The sequence below is a fragment of the Panthera tigris genome, chromosome A2, assembly GCF_018350195.1.
Source record: "Panthera tigris isolate Pti1 chromosome A2, P.tigris_Pti1_mat1.1, whole genome shotgun sequence".
Taxonomy (NCBI): Eukaryota; Metazoa; Chordata; class Mammalia; order Carnivora; family Felidae; genus Panthera; species Panthera tigris.
In genome coordinates, this window is record NC_056661.1 from 154,369,768 (window position 1) to 154,392,548 (window position 22,781).

At 48.2% G+C, this 22,781-nt stretch overlaps 1 protein-coding gene and 1 long non-coding RNA gene across 2 annotated transcripts in view; both read left to right on the forward strand.

Annotated features, from left to right (window-relative positions):
- Positions 1 to 22,578, forward strand: part of TMEM178B (transmembrane protein 178B) — a 366,274-nt gene extending 343,696 nt beyond the window's left edge. Inside the window, exon 4 of the mRNA XM_042973768.1 lies at positions 22,217 to 22,578. Within this exon, the coding sequence (XP_042829702.1) occupies positions 22,217 to 22,467 (251 nt within the window). The 3' untranslated portion in view covers positions 22,468 to 22,578. The remainder of the gene's footprint in view (positions 1 to 22,216) is intronic.
- Positions 1,766 to 3,821, forward strand: LOC122235242. Its single transcript, XR_006213350.1, has 2 exons — positions 1,766 to 1,832; positions 3,414 to 3,821. It is a non-coding gene; the product is annotated as an uncharacterized LOC122235242 (long non-coding RNA).
- Positions 22,579 to 22,781: the final 203 nt, after the last annotated feature.

Genomic DNA, 22,781 nt, shown 5'->3' on the forward strand with positions numbered 1-22,781 from the left:
GCATTGTCACACATCTGGAAGCATCCCTCTCCCCCCACTCCCACAACCAGGACCAGCTGTATAATTTGTGGGGCCTGATGCAAAATGAAAACGTGGACTCCTTATTTAAGCATTACAAATTTCAAGATGGTGACAGCAGAGCATTAAAACAAGCACACAGCTATGCGGGCTGCATGCCCAGGAAGCCAGCTCTGCCTCCATCACTGTCCCACACTCACCCTCCCTGAGACCCGGGCATGGCAACCCTTTGCTTCAGGGGCTTCAGAAGGTCTTGAGAAGTCAGGTCTTTCCTCTCTTCTGCTTACAGTACCTTGTTTTCCCTAACTCAGGCCAATTCTGCTGTGCTTAAAATCACCTCTGTTCTTTGATGACCGAATAATCACATAGACATGTGCTCCCCTTTCCTTAATCAAAAGCTGGCTCCCCAAGCATTGCCCACACAACTAGCATTGCTGCTGGTAAGACTAGCTGGGTTTGCTGCTTATTGCAGTAGGGGACAACGGCACCTGGGAAAACTGGGAGGGTCTCAGAGCGGGAAGGTAAGGTCAGAATTTATTGAGAATTAGAAGTTTGCTTGAAGGCCTTTATTTCAGTGCAGGTGTTTGATTGAGATTGGCTGAAAATACTGATGATGTCTAGAATTGATGGAAACAGCAGGGTTGAAAAAATCTTAAGAGCCCACACTGTCAATGTTTTCAGTGGAAGTTGATGGATCTTTTGTGAAGTTCCTGTAATGAATAATCAAAACCAGTCAGTTACGGGGGTGCCTGGGTGACTCAGTCGGTTGAGCTTCCACCTTTGGCTCAGGTCGATCTTGTAGTTCATGAGTTCCAGCCCCATGTCGGGTTCACTGCTATCAGGACAGAGCCTGCTTCAGATCCTCTGTCCCCCTCTCTGCCCCTCCCCCACTCGTGCTTGCTCGCTCTCTCAAAAGTAAACATTTTTTTAAAAATGTAAAAGGGCATCTGGGTGGCTCAGCCAGTTAAGTGTCCGACTTCAGCTGAGGTCATGATCTCACAGTTTGTGAGTTCGAGCCCCGCATCGGGCTCTGTGCTGACAGCTCAGAGCCTGGAGCTTGCTTGTGTCTCCCTCTCTCTCTGCCCCTTACGTGCTTGCTCACTTGCTCTTCCTCTCTCTCTCTGTCTCTGAAAATAAATAAAACATTTAAAAAAAATTTTTTTAATCCTACGCGGGCAGGACAGACCCAGAAGTGTAAAGGAGACAAGGGAATATAGCAAAGTTGGGTTACTCTAGACAGTAAGGCATGGTTTTGGTTCAGTGTCTAGGCTGAGTATGGGGTGGGCGATTGGGGGTCTCACTCAGAATGAGTGATTTCTCTTCAGCCTGGTGCCTTCCTGACTGGCCTGCCTCTGCTGACACAGACATGCTCAGACATGTCTGAGTTATCCAATGAGTATAGTCCAGAGTCAGGTAAGGAGACTGATGTCCTAAGGTCTCCTCCTATCATGGTAAGAAGACCCTGTTTTTCCTGGGGTAGAAATAATCACATTGCTGCCCTGAATTGTGGGTCTTTGCTTGCAGACAATGGACTGTTACAAGAATGGGATGGGGGAAGGGCAGGCAGGAGAAGAGAGAGAAGGCAGGGTCGCTGGAAGACCATCTCTATTACTGAGGTGGCGTGGGGGTGGGGGGGTGGGGGGAGGGTTGTTGAGAAAGAACAGATTTCTCCAACAGCCTTTTCAGTGGAAACAGAAAGACCCAGAATGTGGTGGTGACTTCACAGTGCTTGATTGCCATGGAAACTTAGGTAATTTCTAAAGCAGCTTCAAAAGCTTCCATCCCTATGGCTCTTCTAGGATGTTCTTACAGAGGTATGCAAGCTTCAGAGAAAGGGAACTTGTCAGGCAAGCCTCTGGCTCTTGAAATGAATCATAAATCAAAGAAAAATGCTGGTTCCTGAAATAAACGGAGAGACCCCTCCTAGTGGGCATAAAAGCTGCTCCTGGGGAAACAAAAGGGAGGAGCAGATATAAATGAGGAATTTCCTCTCTCCTGCCCTGGGGGATTAAGGACAGGTGAGAAGCTGCAGCAGAAATAGCCAGACCCAAGAAAGGGAGGAGGGGAGCTCTGTCCCCCGCCAGGTATCTTGTCACCCCCACCACTTGGATGGCTGAAATGCACTGTGTGAACACAGGAGTTAGGGTCCCCATGCTCTCTGGGTACCCAAAAGCTGACTTGACCTGGCCTGGATCAGTGAGCTGGGGGGCAGGGCGGGCAGGCACACCTGTGAACCCAGGGCAGCGTGCCCCTTGTGGATGGGATGGGGAGGGGCTTGACAAGGCTGGACTGTTCAGCTCTCTGCACCTTAGCGGGGGCTGGCAATGGCCTAGGGCGTACCAATGGGAAAGTGATTCCAGAAAAGCCCTAAAGCATTACTCTGGAAAGGGTTTATGAAGATGGCCCCAGAGAGGGTAAAGGAATCCTTTCCATCCTAACAGAACTTGGGCTTTGGGGAGGACAGGTGGGTAATGATGTGCATTTTATTCCCAAGTATAAAATAATTGGAGAATGAGGGCCTGTGTGAAGCTGTGCTACCTCCCAGACATTCTGGAAGTCTCCTGATTTCAAATACACTTTCCTGTCATCAGATCCTGTCCCATACCACATGTCTTGACTTGGGCTTTGGAAAATACACTCTCCCTATCTATAGAAGCCATCAGAAGATCAAGGATGTCCAAGATGTGGCTGTGAAAGAGGGGAGCCCATTGCCACATTAATGAACCATTAGTACCTGTTCAGTGTGAATTATTCATTAAATAAACAACCAGTTGTTAAGTACCCGCTAAGTACTAGGGTACTAGGCACTGTGGATGATAAAACTCAGTGTCTTGGGGTTGCTCACAATCTTCGAGAAGAATCAGACACTTAGGCCAATTAGTGTAATAATAGAGCTGTTTTCCTTTTAATGACAGACACCTTTAAATTGAAAAATGTTAAAAAGAAAAGAATTCTGTGTCTGGATTTTCAGCAGCGAAGAAGACAAGGAGACTTCAATCTATCCATCCAGCTTCTTAGGGAAGAGGTGCTGGCCACACAGAAAAGGGCAGAAAGGGGGTCACTTATGAGTTGGGTGACACTTGAAGTTCACGGAGCTCCAAAGGGAGGGGATGGCCTCAGTGGACCTTCAAACCACCTTCAGAGGCAGGTGGAAGAGGCAGACCGGGGAAGGGAAGAGCTCACATTTCAGAGCATCTCTGCCATATCCTTGGTAGATCTTGTTCCAGCGTTATTTTTTTGCATCTTCCCATCAGCCCTAATTTTGTAGAACTGGGCCTGGAGAGCCACAAAACAAGCACAGGGTCAGGCAATTAAGTAAATGGTAGAACCTTAAACTAAGGTCTTCAGACTAATCCCCGCTCTTTTTTCTGTTTCTGGGACGCGTGGAATTAAAGAGAAGGATACTTGGTGAGCCCACCTGGGACAAAACAGCAGCCCGAGGAATTAACCAGCAAGGCAAATGCAGGCTTCCTGGCAAGACTTTGTTTATACCCGAGGCGCAGGGGTCCTCCTTGCCCCCACCAGCAAGGCGGAGGGCTCCTCTTTGCCCCCCACCAGTGGTAGGCAGGTGTTCGTTGGGGGGCAAGACAGGAAGAGAGGGGTAGAGAAGCCATGAAGGGAGTCACTTCTACTACCAAAGTGTTACCAAAAGCATCAGGTCCAGATGCGATGAAGGTTAGCCTCAATTTCACCATCTGCAAAATAGTACCTGCCTTCTAGGATTGTGCTGAGAAATAACTGAGAAGTGGAACACACTGAACATGGTCGGCCTGTAATAATAGCACTTCCTACGTTTTTACTCATGTGTGCTCAGTTTATCACCGGCTCTTACCTTCTTTGGAGTTGCTAGTGCTGGCTTAGAGAGTTTAAGTACCTTGCCCGAAGTCACATAGTTCCCAGACGCAAGGATTCCACCTCAGATCTATTCCACTCTGAAGCCTGGGTTTGTACTTACCATGCAGTGCTCTCTCTCAAATCAAAATTAAGTTGTTGACACATTTATGAGCCTCCAGCAGCTCATCACCTGATAGGGTAAGAGCTGACTCCGTACAGACCTCTTGTCATGGTAGATGAAGACTACTGTTCTTGGTGGGGGGGGGGGGGTTGCAGAAAAGATGAGCCTGATTCTGTTCAAGGGACATTTCCTAGAGGAATAGGAAAATGAGTCTCTTTGGCTGAGGGCCTTACCTTTTCATATGCTCTGAGACCAAAGACAAAGCTTGGGGCTCATGTAGCAAAAAGAATAATCTTATCACTTCTATAGCTCTGCACCAACCTCCCTCATCTCTTGAAGTCTGGTTTCTGTTCCCACCATGTAACAGAAACTGCTTTCTTGGAGACCTGCTTCCTCCTGGCTGTTCTGCCCGTCACCTATCCTTGAACCTCCTCTTGCTGAGCTCCTGTGGATTTACCTGTCTCTGGTTTTCAGACTCTCGTCTCTTGTCTTACATGACAGCACACTCATGACTTTTCCTTTTTCCTGGGCCTTTTCTGCTTCCTTTGCTCTTTGCTTCACCTGTAAATCTGACCTTCGGTGTTCTTTTCTTTTTCCCTACACACATGCCTCCTTGGCACCAGTATCTCCTCACACAGTGGTAATAATCTCTGCACAGACGAGCCTGGAAATGGTATGGAATGGCCTGTTCTGAGCTCCAGCCTCGTGTTTCTAACTATTCACTGGACATCTCCACCCTTCTGGAAACTCAAACATGCCTAGGACTAGACTTGCACTTTCTCTGTGTATGGTATGCATGTGCTTTATGTTTCTGGCCTATGTGTTAAGTGCCCGGCTTACTGCAGGTGCCTGACAAGTATCAGCTTCTGTCCTTTCCTTTCCCCTAATGAAATGAGCTGCTTTTCTGGCCTTCCTCAGCACGGGGAGTCTTCCAGTCACTTCTGAGTCATTGTTCACTTTTGCAGTGTCACCCGTACCTTAGCAGCAATTGTCAACATCTGCCAATATTTCCTGTGCCGTATTCTGTGTGGCTTTTTCATCCATATCCACTCCCCGAGTGCCACCGGGGCCCTTCTTACTAAGGCAGAGTGGTGGTCACTCAGCCCTTGGTGGACACCTCTGACCCACCACTGAGTCACCAAACTCCCAGTGTCCATTTTCTCATCTGTAAAACTGAAACAGAGCTGCCTACCCTCTATGGTTTTTGTGTGGATGAAATGAAATAGTATACAGGAAAAGCAATCTAGCAGAGGAAAAGTATCGCATAGATGTTTATCTCTTCTATTTGCCACTTAAGTCAACTTTTACACCACTCTGCCTTTCTAAAAATACACCTTGTGGGGCATCCGGGTGGCTCAGTTGGTTGAGTGTCCGATTTGGGACTCAGGTGACCTCAAGCCCCACATTGGGCTCTGTGCTGTCAGCATAGAGCCCGCTTCAGATCCTCTGTCCCCCTCTCTCTTTGCCCCTCCCCCACTCGTGCTTTCTCAAAAATAAACATTTAAAAACATAGATAAAATAAAAATATGCCTCCTGCTACGTCACTGCTCTGGTGAAAACATTCTGTGGCTCCATGTCTGTCGGCGGCACCAGCCGGGAGTTGAACGTTGACCACAGTCTTGCCTCAGACTCCATTTCAGCCACATATCCTGGGCTTCCTCTAGACCACTTGCCGTTGCCCACCTCCAAGCCACCTTGCTAGGCTTGCCGATGGCCTCCACTTCCTCGAGGCTCAGTGTGCACTCAGCATCTTTTAGAAACTTTTTTTTTAATATGAAATTTATTGTCAAATTGGTTTCCATACAACACCCAGTGCTCATCCCAGGTGCCCTCCTCAGTACCCCTCACCCACCCTTCCCTCCCTCCCACCCCCATCAACCCTCAGTTCACAGTTTTTAAGAGTCTCCTATGTTTTGGCTCCCTCCCTCTCTAACCTTTTTTTTTTTTCCTTCCCCTCCCCCACGGTCTTCTGTTAAGCTTCTCAGGATCCACATAGGAGTGAAACCATATGGAATCTGTCTTTCTCTGTATGACTTATTTCACTAAGCATAACACTCTCCAGTTCCATCTACGTTGCTACAAAAGGCCACATTTCATTCTTTGTCATTGCCACATAGTACTCCATTGTGTATATAAACCACAATTTCTTTATCCATTCATCAGTTGATGGACACTTAGGCTCTTTCCATAATTTGGCTATTGTTGAAAGTGCTGCTATAAACATTGGGGTACAAGTGCCCCTATGCATCATCACTCCTGTATCCCTTGGGTAAATTCCTAGCAGTGCTATTGCTGGGTCATAGGGCAAAACTTTCTGAATCAGCTTCACTAAAACCAGACTCTGCCTCTGAACTCAGACATCACTTTGTACCATTTTGATGGCACTCACCTCATTATGAGTATCCTGGGAGCAGAAATCTAGATAATTTCCTGTCTCCCCTCTGGGTCAAAGTCTCCATGGTAGCAGGGGGCCGCTTCCTTATTGGCGCCTCCTGTTGTCATTTTGCTCTTATTTCATTTAAAAGAGAGCATGAGTGCAAGTGGGGGTGGGGCAGAGAGAGAATCTTTAGCAAGCTCAGCCCAATCTCACGACCTTGAAATCATGACCTGAGTCAAAATTGAGAGTCAGATGATGTTCAGCCAACAGAGCCACCCAGACACCCCAGCTCTTCCTTATTTTAAACCTTAGGGGCACTTGGCTGGTTCAGTCCGTTGAACATCCAACTCTTGATTTCAGTTCATGTCATGATCCCAGGGTCATGGGATCGAGTCCCACATCAGGCTTCACACTGAGCATGGAGTCTGCTTAAGATTCTGTCTCTCCCTCTGTCCCTATTCCCTGTTTATGCGGTCTCTCTCTCTAAAGTAAAACAAAACAAAACAAAAACACCTTAATATGTTTTCTCTAAACTTTGACTTTTTGGACTTGGGTCCTTTCTGCTAAAGTAACGTAAGTTAAAGTCAGGACCATCTTCCTCCAAAGGTCCTTCAAATATTTGAAGACAGCTCTATTGCACTTCTTAATTATTTGCTTTACAAACTAAATTCAACTCACTAAACATTAATTGAGTGCCTACTGAATGCTAGTCATGTGGTAGCACCCAGGACATACATACAAAAACATGGATGGCTCCTGTCCTTAACGGCCACCCAGGCCATGGTGGAGGCAGATGACCAGTGCCATAGCAGAGGGCCGGTGGGTGCACAGAGAAAGAGGATTTTTCTGTGCTGAACACTCAGGAGCAGCCTCAAAGGGAGGTAGTGATTGAGGCCGAAGGAAGAATCAAGTCAACTTGCCCTTACTGTTGTCCTCAAAGGGCTTTCATGCCATCGATCACCTGAGCCTGCACAGAGACTAAGAGTTGGCCACTTTCCAGAAGCAGTATGCCAAGTTTTTATCCCTTCTCGTTTAGGATTTCACATGTCATTAATACATTTCCGTTTTTTATATATCTCTGTGTAACTGAACTCGGTCGTGAATGAAGCAAAAAGAAAAAAATCCCTTTATCTAAAAATGCTTAAGCTGCTTTATGTGAAGGTAAAATATAAGTCTAGTATGATATTTGATCCCCTAATTTTGGCCGTGGCTAGAGAGGAATGCCAATAGCTGTGTCCTTCCCACTTCCCCCGCTAACAAAACCTAGGAGCTTCTTAAAGATTCAGCCACTTTTCCAGGCTACACTTCATTTAATGAAACTACCCCTTCGGGCTCAGCTCTTAACGTTTTCAGACAAGTTCCATTGCAGTCACGTTTCCCAGAAGCCTCTGGGTCACAGCTGCTTCTGGTCCTTAAGTTAGTATGGCCAAGGGGAGGTTGGACAGTGTTCTTTCCTTTGATCTCAGCATTCCCATCAGGGTCCATAAAGTAGGAAGCTTCTCTCTTCAGGAGGACAAGCTACCTTTCAAGGCTCTCTTCAAGTCCCAAGAGAAGAGGGGACTGACTTCTCTGGTGTGGTTGGGTCAAGAGGCCGAGCTTGTGGGACCTCAGCACCACCTGGGTCCTCTGCCCCTGCTTGCTCCTCCATTGGGCAGAATTCCTGGGTTGAGGCCCCAGGCCCAGGCTGGCATCAGGAGGCTCACCAGTGTGAGTCAACACTTCTAGGTGAGTGTATCTGCTTTGTAAACCTCCATGTTCCTCTAGGAAAATCATCCTAAAATGTCAGCCTGAGGGAAGGTACAGGTGCACTTGAATGTGGCCACGGTTGCCATGCTAGCCTTATAAAGCCGACATGTTTTTGCCCTGTCAATCTCCTTCCTGTGACTCTTTCCTCACTAGAGTATGGATTCACCAAGCAAAGATGAGTAATTATCACTCTCCAAATCTCCAAGAGAAAAGAGGAAAAAGAGGTGCCCAGGCTGAGACCCGTTCATGAGCCAGGAGATGCTGGTGGGAGGGAAGACCCCTTTGACGGGCTGGGATCCACACTGAGCTCCTGCGGGTCCTGTTCTGGCCACCAGCTTCCTCTGTCCACTGGGTTTAGTTTCTGGCCAACTGGGAAGTGAAAGAAAGTTAATGCTGTGATCTTGATTCGTTGCCTTTCTTGAGCTGCCCACCCTACACCTCCTAGAAAACCTCTGTTCCTCCACAGAAGCTCACCCCTCTAAGTGGCCCAGATAAGGAGCAAAGCCATGTTATGACAGGTTATGATAGGTTTTCCAAGTTCTCTGAAGAATTCAGCAACAAGAGTTTATTACCTGAGCCGCGAGTCTGTGTGGTACCCAGAACCTCCTTGGGGCTGCACTTAGTCATGACAGGGGCTCCTCTCCCAATCTCATCATCTAGTCAATAAGTCTGATTGAATGAATCACCACCGAGTAGAGAGCCCTACTGGGGAAGAAGCTTCTGTGCTTACAGTCCAGCTCCAGAGACAATCCACATGCACGAGAAATGAGAGACAACATAACAAGCGTCAGAAGCGTGGATTTGAAATTACTGGCTCCCATACTTGCTGTGTGACCTTACACAATCTACTTAACCTCTCCATGCCTCACTTCCCTTATCCAAACCTCATAAAGTTGCGTTGAGGATTAAAAGAGCTAACATTAAAAGCATTTGAAACAATGCCTGCCACATTATAAATATTACATATCAGTGTTTGATCCATGTGAAACTATATATGTGTTCAGTGACCCAGTGATGAGGTGACATCATCTCAAAGAAAGGCCAGGGCCAGCTGACAAATGTGCCAGGCATATGGAAACATAAACCACACCATGTGGCAGGCTCGCCTGATCTTCTGACTCCCACCCTAAGCCTCTTCCTCTCCTAATTAACATGGCATTGGCTTGGATCAGATAGGGCAGAAGCCTGAGAGATTTCTTTCAGGAGCCAATTTCTTCCAGGCACTTAAACAGCTGGGTCCCAATCCTTCCACATTTACAATCATGGCAATTTAGAGCAGAGCCTCATATGCACATTGATGTCGAGTAATGACATCTAATGGTCTCATCCACCAGCCCTTCTGTGCATGTCAGGAGGTGAGAAGCAGTAACTTCTCTCCAAGTGGCTCACATGTGACAAAATAACTGGTAACCGGTCCTAGAGCAGTTCAGAGAGAAGGGCACCTACTTAGCCCAATACCAAGAGCCAGGGAATCGCTTAACTGGAAGGACTGTAGAGATCTGGTTCCATCCTCTGTATTGTGTGGTTGAGGGATCATGGCCCAGAGAGGTGAAGTGATTTGCCCACTTCATGGGCAGAGATGAGACCAGAACTCAGATGTTCTGATTCTTGGTGGAGTTCTCTTTCCACCATGCATAACCCCCTGTTGGCTGCAGTTCTTCTACTGGGAAGCTGGTACAGGCTGCCTTGGTGGACCTCTGGGCCAGGAGAGCCTTAGACCACCAAGACAGGAGTTCATAGGTAATGATACATCTACTTGTGCCAGCTTCATGCTGGCCCTGGGGGGTGATGTGGCTTTTTCTGCAAATGCCTCGTGTACTACTTTGGAAGACCAATGAGTAGAGCAACCAGGAATCAGAGATGATCTTCAGGAGGTTTTGAATTCCTTCAAGCATTGTCCCGAGCAAGAAACTCAGGACAAGATTGCCCTCCATCCTAGAGGTTCTCCAAGTTTGCTCTGTGGACCATTGTCATTCATCAGAAAGAGTTGGCCTAGAAAGAGAAGGAAAGAAAAGAGAAGCAGCGGCAGGAAGATGGCATGCGCTAAGTGGCTTTACTCTTGGAAGCTCACTGTTCACAGCTTGAGAATGTTCCTTTCTGCACAGCTGTAGATGCCACTCTCAGTTTAGTCAGGAAGCCAGTTGGATCCCACCAACTCTCAGCTCTGAACCAAGACCCAGATGGATAGGAAGCTCCAAAGATTCACATTGAGAAAGATGTGATGTTGTACTCTTGATTCATTGTCTTCCTAGGACTTTTCTCACCCGTAGATATGTGCCTGCCATATAGAAAGCTCATAGCTCTTCACGGACCACCCACCTCAGATATTCCCAACTTTTTGCTCCATGAAGCATGAAATATCCAAGGGCAGGTGGGCAAAATATAGATATATGTATAATTCACATCTATATGCGCATGTCTGTAACCACAACCTCAAGAGGAGTAGAAGATACAACACCCAAGATTTGGCTTATATCAGGTGCTTATGTCTGAATGAATCATGGCTTTCCCATGAGAACAAATGGTGGTGGATTTTAACAGAAGGAAGAAAGGAAATTGTCATGCAGACTAAAAATAATAAAAATATAGCTCTCACAGTCCACTATATAGTAGATGTTTAATGAATAAGTGTGGGATAACTGTAGATGCCACCTGATCAGAAGCTTTGTGGCACCTGTAAAAGGTCCCCAACTCCTGTTAAATAGTGATCCCAACACTGTTATCAGGGTTGCTCCCTTTTACCCATCCTGGTTGAGCCACAGGCTTACAAGCTGCTTTGCAAACCCACCAAGGTTGTCACATGACCTCTGCTGGCTGCCATAACCTCTCTGAGCCCCCTCTGAGGATGATCCTTCTCAGAAATGTATTCTGAGATCTTCCAAATGCCATGGTTCTGGTTTAACCAAGTCCGTAGAATGAAGAGTCCTGAGTGAGCTCTTCTTCTGGTTTCTGTCAAGGGCCGTTTTTTCCTGGTGTAGTATTTACCCTGGAGCAGGGCTGGGGGGAAATGGAGTAGGTGATGGAGATTGAAACAGCAGTCACATTCTTTTTCTCGTCCTCCAGGACGATTTTTCTTCACCCTCACTTAAAGCCTTCCATTTCTAATATTATACCTTACATATAGAAAGCAATTTTAACTTCTGTAAGCCTTTTCACATTTATTATTATCGCTTTTCAAAATAATCCTGCAGAGAGTGTATTATTCCAATGCTGAATTTCTGTGAATACAAAAACGCTTCCTGAAACCCAAGGTGCCCACTAAAACAGGGGTAGGTGAGCACATGCGTGGGTGTGCAAACCCCTCAGCCATCGCAGAACGGTATGGGAGGATGAAGGGTGGGAGGACCGGGCATGGTGTCGCCTTCCTTCCCCTCTAGGTTTCAAAGCCCATATTTTCACTGGAAAGCCCTATAGCCTGGAAGTCCATTTCTCCCAGTGACATGGAGTTTCATGCTTGGTGCTGTGTGTAATGCAAGAGACATCACTACCCACCACTTCTGGAGAAAATGACAGTCTAGCTGAACACAAACTAGAACGGAGAACAAGAGGGGGGACCCTATAATTGTCAGGTTGCCTGTTCCAGACCAGAAAAAATGCGAATAATCTTAATGCTAGGCATGTTCAGGGAAGGCTTCTTGGGAGACGGGACTTGGCTTGGACCATCAGGGGTGGCTATGTGGACTCTGGGTAGACCGGGAGGACAGCGGAAATGTCTGTCTCCAGTCAAGGTCAATGGACAGAGGTTCTTTGATCTCAGTAAATTCCCACCACAAAAAGCATGTGGACATCCACCAACGGCCTCTTCATTTGTTCAGCCCTTTAGATATTTGCCCAAGTTTGCAAAGGCTCCGTCCTTGGCGTAGAGGCCGCAAGAGCCATGGCTCTTAAGATCAAATCTAAATCTACACCCAAAAGAATAAATGGATTGGTGGGTATTGAGTGAGAGTAAGCACAGATAACATAGGTGAGGAAGATGAGGTGGGGGCCAAAAACCAGAAGATGCCCAGCACCTGTTGTTTTATAGGGCTATGTTGAGATGCCTGTTTTAGCTACAGGGTGGCTATAAAGTCGGGAAACGTAGGTGATCTTATTTTATTAGGGATTGTAATGATATGGTAATAAGCCACTTATTATGTATTCACCTGTTGCATTAGATTGCTAGGGCCGCCAAGATAAAATTCCACAGACTGGGGGGCTTAAACAAGAGAAATTTATCTTCCCACAGTCCTGGAGGCTGAAAGTCCAAGATCAGGGCATCAGTGGCGTTGTCTCCTCTGAGGCCTCTTTCTCACACACAGCCACCCTCTTGCTTGCCCCTTCACGTGGCCTTCCCTCTGTGCACACAGCTGGCTGATGTCTCTTTGTATGTCCTAATCTTTTCTTGTAAGGACACTAGTCAGTTGGCATTAGGGGCCACCCTAACAGCCTCATTTTACCTTTATTAGCTGTTTAACAGCCCTGTCTCAGATATAGTCACATCCTGAGGCACAGGGGTCAGGTCTTTAATGTACAAAGTTTGCAAGGACACAATTCGGTCCGTGACACCAGTGCTTCCGGATTTGGAGTCCACCCTGTGGATATGCAAAAACCAAAGCATAAGACTCCAGGTTCTATGTTAGGAATCTGGAAGCATTGTCTTTAGAACCGATGCCAACCTGTATGCACGGGCCAGTCCCTTTCAGTGCTTGAGCTGGGGATGTTGCATTACCATGGCATGATTATGCCCAAAGAACAGCCTTGTAGCACGTAGGCACGACCCCGGGAACACACACGCTGCTTGCCCGGGAGGGTGGGGGTGTGGCGGCACGCCTGCAGTGTCTCTGCCTGGAGCGTGTGCACAGCTTCCAGAATGATGGATGGTTGTGTCCGAACTCAGGGCGCCATGCCTCACAGTGTGTTCTCGGGGGCCTGTCACCACTCCATGCCTCATCCCAACGAACCCTTAAGGCACCCTGGATGGAAAACCCCACGTGACCTGCCTGTTGGCTGCTGCTGATGCGATGGTGTATCATTCAACCGTAATTTATATTCCGTGCAGGTCTGAGCAAAGCTATAAAGAGCTCTTGAGAGCTCAATGCTGCCGAGGCATTTAATCTCCGCAAAGGAAGGGTTTAGTGGACACCAGCTTCCTAGGGTGCATTCGCTGCTGCTGGAGGAGGAGGGATCCTTTTTCTGTTTGCCGATTTGCTTCTTTATGGTTTTAAAGATCAGAGAGGGGCTCACGGGGGAGTGTCTGAGGGAGGACTTGGGCTGCTCCCCAGATGTCCCTGACCTGCACGCCCACGAGGGCACCTCTGCAGTCACCACTTTGCAGCAAGCTAGTGGGCTCGGGTCAGACCAGGGGCTCTTTGGCCACGAAGCCACACAGGAACGTGGGAGGGCCAGGGATACACAGACGTCATTCCTCATTCCCAGGAGCAGAAAATGTCACGCAGATGGATCTCCTGCCCCAGAAAGCTGCACAAATTATGTCCAGTGAAGTTTTGGGTACCACTTGGCCCCATAAGGAATAGACATTTGGGAAGGTGCCTGTGCACTGAATATGTAACTGCCCTGGATTCCTGGGAGAACCTTCTCGAGGCCTTCAGTTTCCTGGCTCGTGGCCTCTTGAATTAATAAGAGCTTTGCTGCTGCCTAATCTGAGGCCTCAGTTTTGATGCGATTTCTACACAGGTCCATTGCTGTGGCATTACTACCGAGATATCTCTGACGGTCCCTACAGGGAGGCAGAGACACACGTCCTCCCCTCCCTGCCTGTGTGTGCTAACACAGCAGCCGCCACACAGGGAGGCCCAGGTCACACCCTACACACCTGCAATCCGTGCTCCAGGGTGCGCTGAGCAGGAAGCTTCCACCAGAACTCTGAAGAGCCGCTTAAAAATAATTGAACTTTAAGGTGGTGCTGGGATGGGACCATTATTGGGCTGCTGATTAAGTGTTCCTGGGCAACATTTCAGGGTGGCAGACTTAGCTGCCAGCCCCCAACCCCAAACAGTGCAATCCCAGCATGGTGTTTTCTTAACATTAGCAACACATTCCAGGCATCGGAGTCTCCGTCCTTGCGCTGGGTGAAGGCATTATGTCTAATTGAATTGACAAGCAAGGATTACTTTGTGTCATTGCTGCAGTATCACTGATTGGGACCCGAGTGGGGAGGACTGTGAGGGAGCCTGTAGGAAGGGTGACTGATGTGTCCCACTTAGCCCAGGACTTTCTGGTTTGAGGATAAAAATCCCACGTTCCAGGGACACACCCCTGTCCCCCCCGACTCCCAGGCAAACTAGGATGGGTGTTCACCCTACTAGGGAAGCAAGGCTTCCAAAGAATAAAGAAGTCAGGAGCTTACAGGAACTTGGGCTGGAAACCTGTAGCCAGGGAATACCTTGACCATCCATACTGTGTCCCTGGGGTTGGGGACACATAATGACATAGTACAGGGTGTCACATAATATCACATAATCCTATGAATCGGTCGTGTCCTGGTGGTAGCTGAAGTTGGAGACGAGGGTGAAGTTGCCAGAAGGAGGGACTTGGCAGAAGAGGGGAGCTGGGAACCTTGACTGTACAAAGACTAGAGGAGGAGAAGTCCCTCTGAGGGACAGACAGGTGGCATGGAGCTGGGATCAAGAGGCAGCTCGGAGACCCAAGGAAGAGATGTCAAGCAAGGGGAAGTTGTCCAACAGAGAAACTGAAGCTCAGGGTTGGGGGGCGGGGTGCAGGGAGACTGGAATCTAATATCTGGCAATGCAGGGAGTGCTAATTAGAGATGGCAGCCATGTGGAGGAGGTGGATGGGGAAGCTGTGTTTGGTGTTGGCAGGCCGGGCGGAAGCCGTCTCCTCCCTCGCCCCCACTCGAGTCTCAGCTGTGCCTGGAGCCAAGGGGACTGGGGACGGGGCGGGCAGCAGGCCCTGTCCTCGGCCTGCCGGGGACTGACAGGACACAGGCAGGTGCGACCAGGGCGGGGCCGGGGGTTACAAGGTGGTCGTGAGTCCTGAAGGGGCTTCAGGTGGCAATGGTCATTAAAAGAAACAGGTGGTTTGTTTGTACAATGAGAAGGAAACATGATGTTTACGTAGTTCCTCCCACCTGTTGGCCGTCCTTTCCAGGTGGGGTTTGCAAATAGGGACACGAGAGGGGACTGGAGAGTGTTTCCTCCACGCCAGGGGGTCTTCAAGCGCGGGCTCTCAGGGTTCCAGGGGGTGGTGGCTTCTCTTCTAGCTGGACTTCCTGAACTCCGGGTCCTTGCGAATGAGGGTCCTGGCACAGAGAGGGGTAATTAGAGTTCGTTTCTCTTCCAACCAGCTGGCGAGTCGGGGCTGGCTGCCTGGAGGGCGGGGCTGAGTAGGAGTTGGAGGCCCCTTCCAGGGCCAGCAGCGATGAGAGCGGAGACCTATTAGCTTCTGCCGCCAAAGGCATAGACTTGCAACTACGGGGGCAGCCATCGGACTTTGCTGTCCAAAGCTTAGTCCCTGTAATGACATACCTTGAGGCCCCCTTGTGAATGGATGAGCCCAGTGCTTTTCAGAAATGCTGAAATCACTGGACTCCTTTCTTCAAATGGAATTTCACATGGACTCACATCAAAGCAGGGCTATTCTGGCCAAAGAGAGGAGAGAGGGCTGGATCCTCTTCTACTCCCTCTCCCTCTCCTGAGAACCTCCATGGGGCACAGCTGGAAAACCACTGGGGAGGCACAATTTTAGAAGGAGGCCAGGGAGGATCTCTCTGAGGGGATGACATTTGAGATCTGAGAAGAGCTAGAAAAAGGGCGTCCCAGATGAGAGAACAGCAAGTGCAAAGTCCCTGGGGTGGGTAGACGGTTAGCTAGTTTGAGACACAGAATGCTCTTTTCTGTGGCTAGAGTGTGGGGGTCAAGGTGAGAAATGAGGCCAGATGGGGAGGCAGGGTCTACTGAGATAAGGTTCTATGGTCAGGGTAAGGAGCTGGGTTTGTATTCTGAGTGTGATAGGAAGCTATTGGAGGGTTTTAAGCAGGGGAGAGAATTATGATTTGATTACATTTTTAAAATATCACTGGCTGCTCTACGGGGGCAAGAACAGAAGGCAAGACAGCAGTGACTTGTTACGGCCGCTCACGTGAGAAATGATGGAGGCTGGACAAGGCTAGAGCAGTGAGCAGTTGGGAAGTGAGAAGCTCTGTGACAGGGGAACACGGGCCTGCCTTGTCATCTCTGCATAGAGACCCGGGGCAAGGAGGGCACTGAGGGCAAAGGAGGGACACGCTCCAGACCAGGTGAGGCCCCCCACTTCTGTGTACTGTCTGCGGGAATTCTGTTCTTTGCCTGGGAAACCTTCCCTGGCCCAGCTTGATTGTCTCTGTCAGAGATTGACCCTAACCACCCACTACGGGGTATTCCTCCTCTTCCTAAAGACGGCTGGATGATGGGGGGGGGGGAACCTCACAGTCATCTGCTCTGCTCCCCATCTTCCTGCTGGAAGTGGGGGCAGGTAGAGGCCCAGAGCTGGCTCTAAACTGCAGCCTCTGGGTCCGGTTCTGTGGTCACAGCATCCTCAATTCTATCGCCGACTAGATGAGAAGCTTGTTTAAAAAATCTCTTTTAGTTTAGATTTAAAGATTCTTAAGAACAGGGATCATATCTTATTCTCCTTTTTATCATCTAGCATAAACACAGTTCTACAAATACTTGCTGATGAGCTGTGTTGCGTCACAGAGCCCACAGCCACAGGGATGTCCCCCTCCCGCTCCCACACCAGGCCTGCCGTCACCGAGACGTGACAATCATATGGGCACTGTCCCTGCCTCCCTGGTCTGCTTTCCACCTGATGTTTCTTACAGCCAGGTCTGGAGCACACAGCAGAGCCTGGCTCCAGAGGGAAGAGCTCGGGGCAAAGTTCTTTCTGACTGCAGTTAGTCTAGGAATCTGATTGGAATTAGGCCCAAACCCCAAACCACAGGCGGGGGGATTCCTAAGAAGATGTGACGCTGCATTATTTCTTGGATCCTCGCCTATCTCTCAATAAGTGCTCATGAGGAACAAAATGACACATTCAAGAGACCTAGCCCCAGAGGCTCCAGTCTACTGCTGTGGGGGACGGGAGGACCTCACACTGTACTTTGGGTAAATGAGGGGAGGCCGTCCTATCCACTGCCATCCATGGTTTCCAGCAGGAGCCTTCAGAATCTGTCTTCACTCTGCAGAGAACCCCAGAGAGCTGTGGGGGTGGCGGGGGTGGGGGCGGGGTCTGCACCCTACACTCACCAGTTAGTCGCCAGTTTACAGGTCTGAGAGTTTAGTTCATCATCTGAGAAAACTGGGACAGTTAGGGTGCTCGGCCACCTTTGTCCCCATCTCCTCTACTCTCTGGGATTCAAGGGACTCAGTGGGTGTTTGTCAAAGTCTGTTGTTAGGCTGAGGAACAAGGGCAGCACATCATTCATTCAGTCCATTGATGGAGGACCTGCCATATACATGTGAATATCCATTAATTACTAATTAATATCCATTAATTACTATACATGTGAATATCCATTAATTACTAATTAATCCACATCCATATACATGTGAATATCCATTAATTACTAATTAATATCCATTAATTACTAATGTGCATTTTCAAATTTGAATTTACAAGTACAGAGATATGTAAAAACGATTAAGTTCTTGATTGTAACAGAAAACAGTAGCCTTATGTGGAAACAGAACCTGTTTCCAGTCTTCTCTCTTTTTCACACACAGTTTCCTAACAAGTCGCTTAGATGGTTGGCTCAAAGGGCCCTCTTTCGTGAGACCCCTAGAAGTTTTCTCCCGTCAAGGGCAATATGGACAAGCACTAACAGAAATTTCAAAAGGTTCCAAAGTCACAGAAGAGCGGATAGGAAGTTAAGGCTAGAAGATCCCCTATTAACTCCATTAACGTAACCCAACAAGATGTATGCTATCCACAGGCTGGGCCATTTCCAATTGGTAATTAGCTCCACACAGACCTAAGCTCTTTACTCTCAACGTAGCAACCACATCCTTTGTGTCCTGTCCACTGTACTTGCAGAATACACGATTAAAACAGCGTGTGTCAACATTTTTCAGCTACTGGTAACTCAGGAAGATCAAAACTACTCGAGGTCAACCTTCTCCCCCAGAACAAATCACTGGATTTAATCGGGAGGATAGTGTACCTTTTGATGATAAGGAGTGTCTCCATTTCTTTACAGCATCTTGTAGATTTATATAAAATCAGTGGGTGACCTCCTCACACACACAGCTTCAGTTTATAGGATGATGATTCAATCCACATCTCTAGCTCAGAACTTTCTATCAGGCTCCAGATCCATGGTGCCAAGTGCCTCGCCATCTCAACGGCAGCTCAGATTTGAACTGAGCACACATGCATGCACGTGCGCGCACACACACACACACACACACACACACACACACACACACTTTTCCTGTCCTTAATCTAAGTTTTAGCAGATTGTATCTGTGCACACTCAGGTTCCCAAGCCAGGCAGTAAAAGGAGCCTTCTTGAGGCACAGAAGGCCAGCTCTGGTTTGTTGGCATTTGGATTATTTGAAACTGGTGTCACACATAGCTTTTCTTTAGTTCTCACACTTCCAGGTTGTCACCCTCTCGTTGGCCTTGCCCCACAGGCTGCCCCCTTCCTTCTGGACCACCTTTCCTCTTCCCCTCACCTGGCTCTGTCTCAAGGTTACACAAAGGCCCTCTGCCCTAACCCAAGGGTCCCACCAGCCTGATCAACGGAAGTCACCTGACGAACCAAAAGTTTCCCATCCTCTTCCCCAAGACGTGCCGACTCAGCAGGACCGAGGTGAGACCTAGTCCGTGTAGATATTATCATAGAATTCCATCTGAGCCCCAGTGCACAGCAGGAGAGACTGGGTTGCTTTGTTAACTCCCTGAAGTTTGGGACCCCTGCTCTGCCAGGTAATGATGCTGCCACACGTGTTTGTACATAGTGGCTGTCACTACACATGCACACGTGTGCACAATCCCATACACACACTGTGCACAAATGCATGCACGTGCATGCACATATACATACACAGAAACACTGCACAGGCACACATAGGCACCCATTTTATTTCTGGGGCTCCTGGGCCCAGGTCCCCCCTGACACATCACTTTACGTTGCCTCTAGAAGGAGTGTTCACTGAACAGGTATTCACTGCGCCCTCCTCCCTCCATGCCAGCCCCCATCTCCCTTCTTCCAGGTCCTTGTAGCAGGCTCCTTCGCGGTCTTTGGGAATGCAGATCGGAGCCACCAAAGTGCCTCAACACCTTCTTTCACTCGGCCTAATGTTCAGACCTCTCAGCCCAAAAAGCAGTGTTCACCGCGGATCTGAGGCTCACTTTGGCCCCTCCAACTGCCACGTCTCAGTTCCACCCTTCGCCACGTGCACATCTTTGTATTTAAATCTTTGTTCCCAGGTGGGATTCCTTTCTTAATCTAGAAGGAAGTCACTAGGTCAAATGTATGAATATTTTGAGGATCACTTTCCTGTAAGGAAACACCAGCTTACATCTCCCCCAGAGTCTATGGGATGGTCCATTTTGCTGCTTCCTCACTAGGTTTGGAAATAATCATTAAAAAGCAAGACGAAAACCCAAACGGCACCGATTCGATTATCTTCTGTTACTATGTCTTTATTTTCCAAGTCTCTGATTATTGGCACAATTGGGCATTTTTCACATTTATTGCCCGTTTGTCTTTTTTTCTCCGTTCTCTGAACGTTGGACTATTAAGTTTCGTCTTTCTCTACTAAAACCTTTTTCTAACTCAGTGGTCCCAAAGTGTAGTCACTGGACCGGCAGCATCAGCATCACCCGAGAGCTTGTTAAAAGTCTAAATTCGGGGCGCCTGGGTGGCTCAGTCGGTTAAGCGTCCCACTTCGGCTCAGGTCACGATCTCACAGTCTGTGAGTTCGAGCCCCGCGTCGGGCTCTGGGCTGATGGCTCAGAGCCTGGAGCCTGCTTCTGATTCTGTGTCTCCCTCTCTCTCTGCCCCTCCCCCATTCATGCTCTGTCTCTCTCTGTCTCAAAAATAAATAAAAACGTTAAAAAAAAATTAAAAAAAAAAAAGTCTAAATTCTCAGGTGCTACCCAGACCTACTCACCAGAAGCTCTGGGGTAGGGCCCAGCAGTCTGCTTTAATAAGCCACCCAAGACTCCAAACTGCCCTATCCCAGACTGAGTGATAGAGAATTCATCTTGAACCCACGTGCACAACAGGAGGGACCCACCTTGTACGGCACCCATCTGAGCATGAAGGATAAGACCACAGACTCAGGAACTAGCCTGCCTGAGCTTATAGCCCAGCTCCACCAGTTACTAGCTGTGTGATTTTAGACAGATGGCTTAACCTCTCTGAGCCTCGATTTCTTCCATCAAGTAGGGACAGAGACAAAATAGGGATAATAATGTGACCTGCATAGATTTATTTAGAGAATTAAAGTTTCCATACATGTTTAAGCACTCAACACAGTTCCTAGCACACACACTTAATAAATGTTAGGTACAGCGACTGTCACTATGACCGCTGAAATTATCACAAGTTCATGGGCCTGAGGCCTGGAGGAAAAAAGGTTGGATCTTAAGGAAACTTGGCCATCAGGAAGCAAGAGGTCTCATAATAAATATAAATATAATGCCCCTCCTCTTGTCCCCGCCCCCTAAAAAATATGCTTCTCCCTTTTCTTTCTTCTACTGACCCAACCCAGCCTTCTCAAACTTCACAGGCCATTGCCGTCATATCAGTTGCTGACCGAAGAAACGTGAGACGCAGCCAATATCGAGAAAACCTTTTTTTTTTTTTAAGTTTATTTATTTTGAGAGTGAGAAAGAGAGGGAATGGGGGAGGGCCCGGGGGAGAGAATCCCAAGCAGGCTCTGCACTGGCAGCGCAGAGCCTGACACAGGGATTGAACTCACAAACCATGAGATCATGACCTGAGCCGAAACCAAGAGTCAGACGCTTAACCATTTAACCACCCGAGCCCCCCAGGTGGTCCAAGAAAAGCTCTTGAACTCATTTTGGGTTTGCCACATATCTCCAATGGTTAAAAATTTTTTAATTTTTATAACATTTTTATAACATTTTCTCTCTTATAGCAGCCTTCTCATTGAGGGTTAGTAGGAGTAATTTTTTAGTTTTAAAAAATTTTTTTAACATTTATTTTTGAGACAGAGAGAGACAGAGCATGAACGGGGGAGGGTCAGAGAGAGGGAGACACAGAATCTGAAACAGGCTCCAGGCTCTGAGCTGTCAGCACAGAGCCCGACGCGGGGCTCAAACTCACGGACCGTGAGATCATGACCTGAGCTAAAGTCAGCCGCTTAACTGACTGAGCCACCCAGGCGCCCCAGGAGTAATTTTTTAAAAAGAAGAGTTCCCATCAAGTCTGTCAAATACTCATAAGACTAGGTTAGATGCATGAGCTTATGCTACCGTGGGCTATACATCTTCGTGGTGAGAAGTCACGTACAGAGTTTCCCAGAGGTTTTGACTCTGCTGCCCCTTTGTAAAGGAATATCTCAGAGGGTCGGTGTTCCAACTTTGGGAGATGCTGTCTTACAGGAAAAGGAAAAGGGCTCCCAGGATTGGGGTGACTTGTTGGTGAATGGGTTAAAGGAAAACCCAATGTCGTATAGGAATGTTTTATATAGGAAAGAATAGACGTTGTTTTTCTCTGTAAACAAGTAGCGGGTGGGAGGGTGGGGTGTGTTTTCTGTGTCTCCCAAGAAAGACGGTGAATTTTCAATGCTTTAGAAAAATGAATTGAATACTCTTTTGCCTCACCATACCCCACATGAGACTCTACTGCGATGCTTATTTAGTATTTTCCCACAGGCAAGACTTCCCAAGTTGTTCCAAGACCGGGCAATTATTGGAGAGTGAGGAAGCCATGATCTCTTGACACTTTTCTCCTCTCCGTGAATATTTCCAGCTACGGATCTTGGTGGCTTATATCTGCGTCTTTTCACCTTGCCTACTCAAGAAAATTGAAAAATGCTGTCAACCTCACTTCTCTCTTTCTCTCTCCCTCTCTCTCCCCTTTCCCTCTTCCCTTTCCCTCTCCCTCACCCCACCCCACCCCACCCCATGTTCCTTGCCTTGCCCTCCAGGAACTTTCTGCATCATATCACTGTGCACCTGTGTGGCTGGAATCAACTTTGAGCTGTCACGCTACCCACGCTACCTGTATGGACTCCCCGATGACATCAGCCATGGATACGGATGGTCCATGTTCTGTGCATGGGGGGGCCTGGGCCTCACACTAATCTCGGGATTCTTCTGTACCTTGGCCCCTTCTGTCCAACCTGTCCCGAGGACCAACTGCCCTAAATCCAGACCCGAGAATGGGACAGTGTGCTAAAAAAACAAACCCATACATATATATATATATATATAAATATATATATAATATACATATATAAAACAAAACTAACTCAAGATGATGCCAGTGCCAAGGTAGAGTTGAGTTGGCTCAGGCACCCGCATCTCGTCGGACTTTGTGTTGCCTCATCACCGAGATGGGGAAAGCGTCCCCGTCACGTGGCTCTTCCATCATTTCTTAACTTTTGGCTCCACGGTTTTTTGAAGACAGAGCGAACATCACCGCTGGTGATAGCGTCCTGATCCCATCACTCACGAGGATGGGGTGGTGGGCTGGGAAGGGACAGTGCCAGT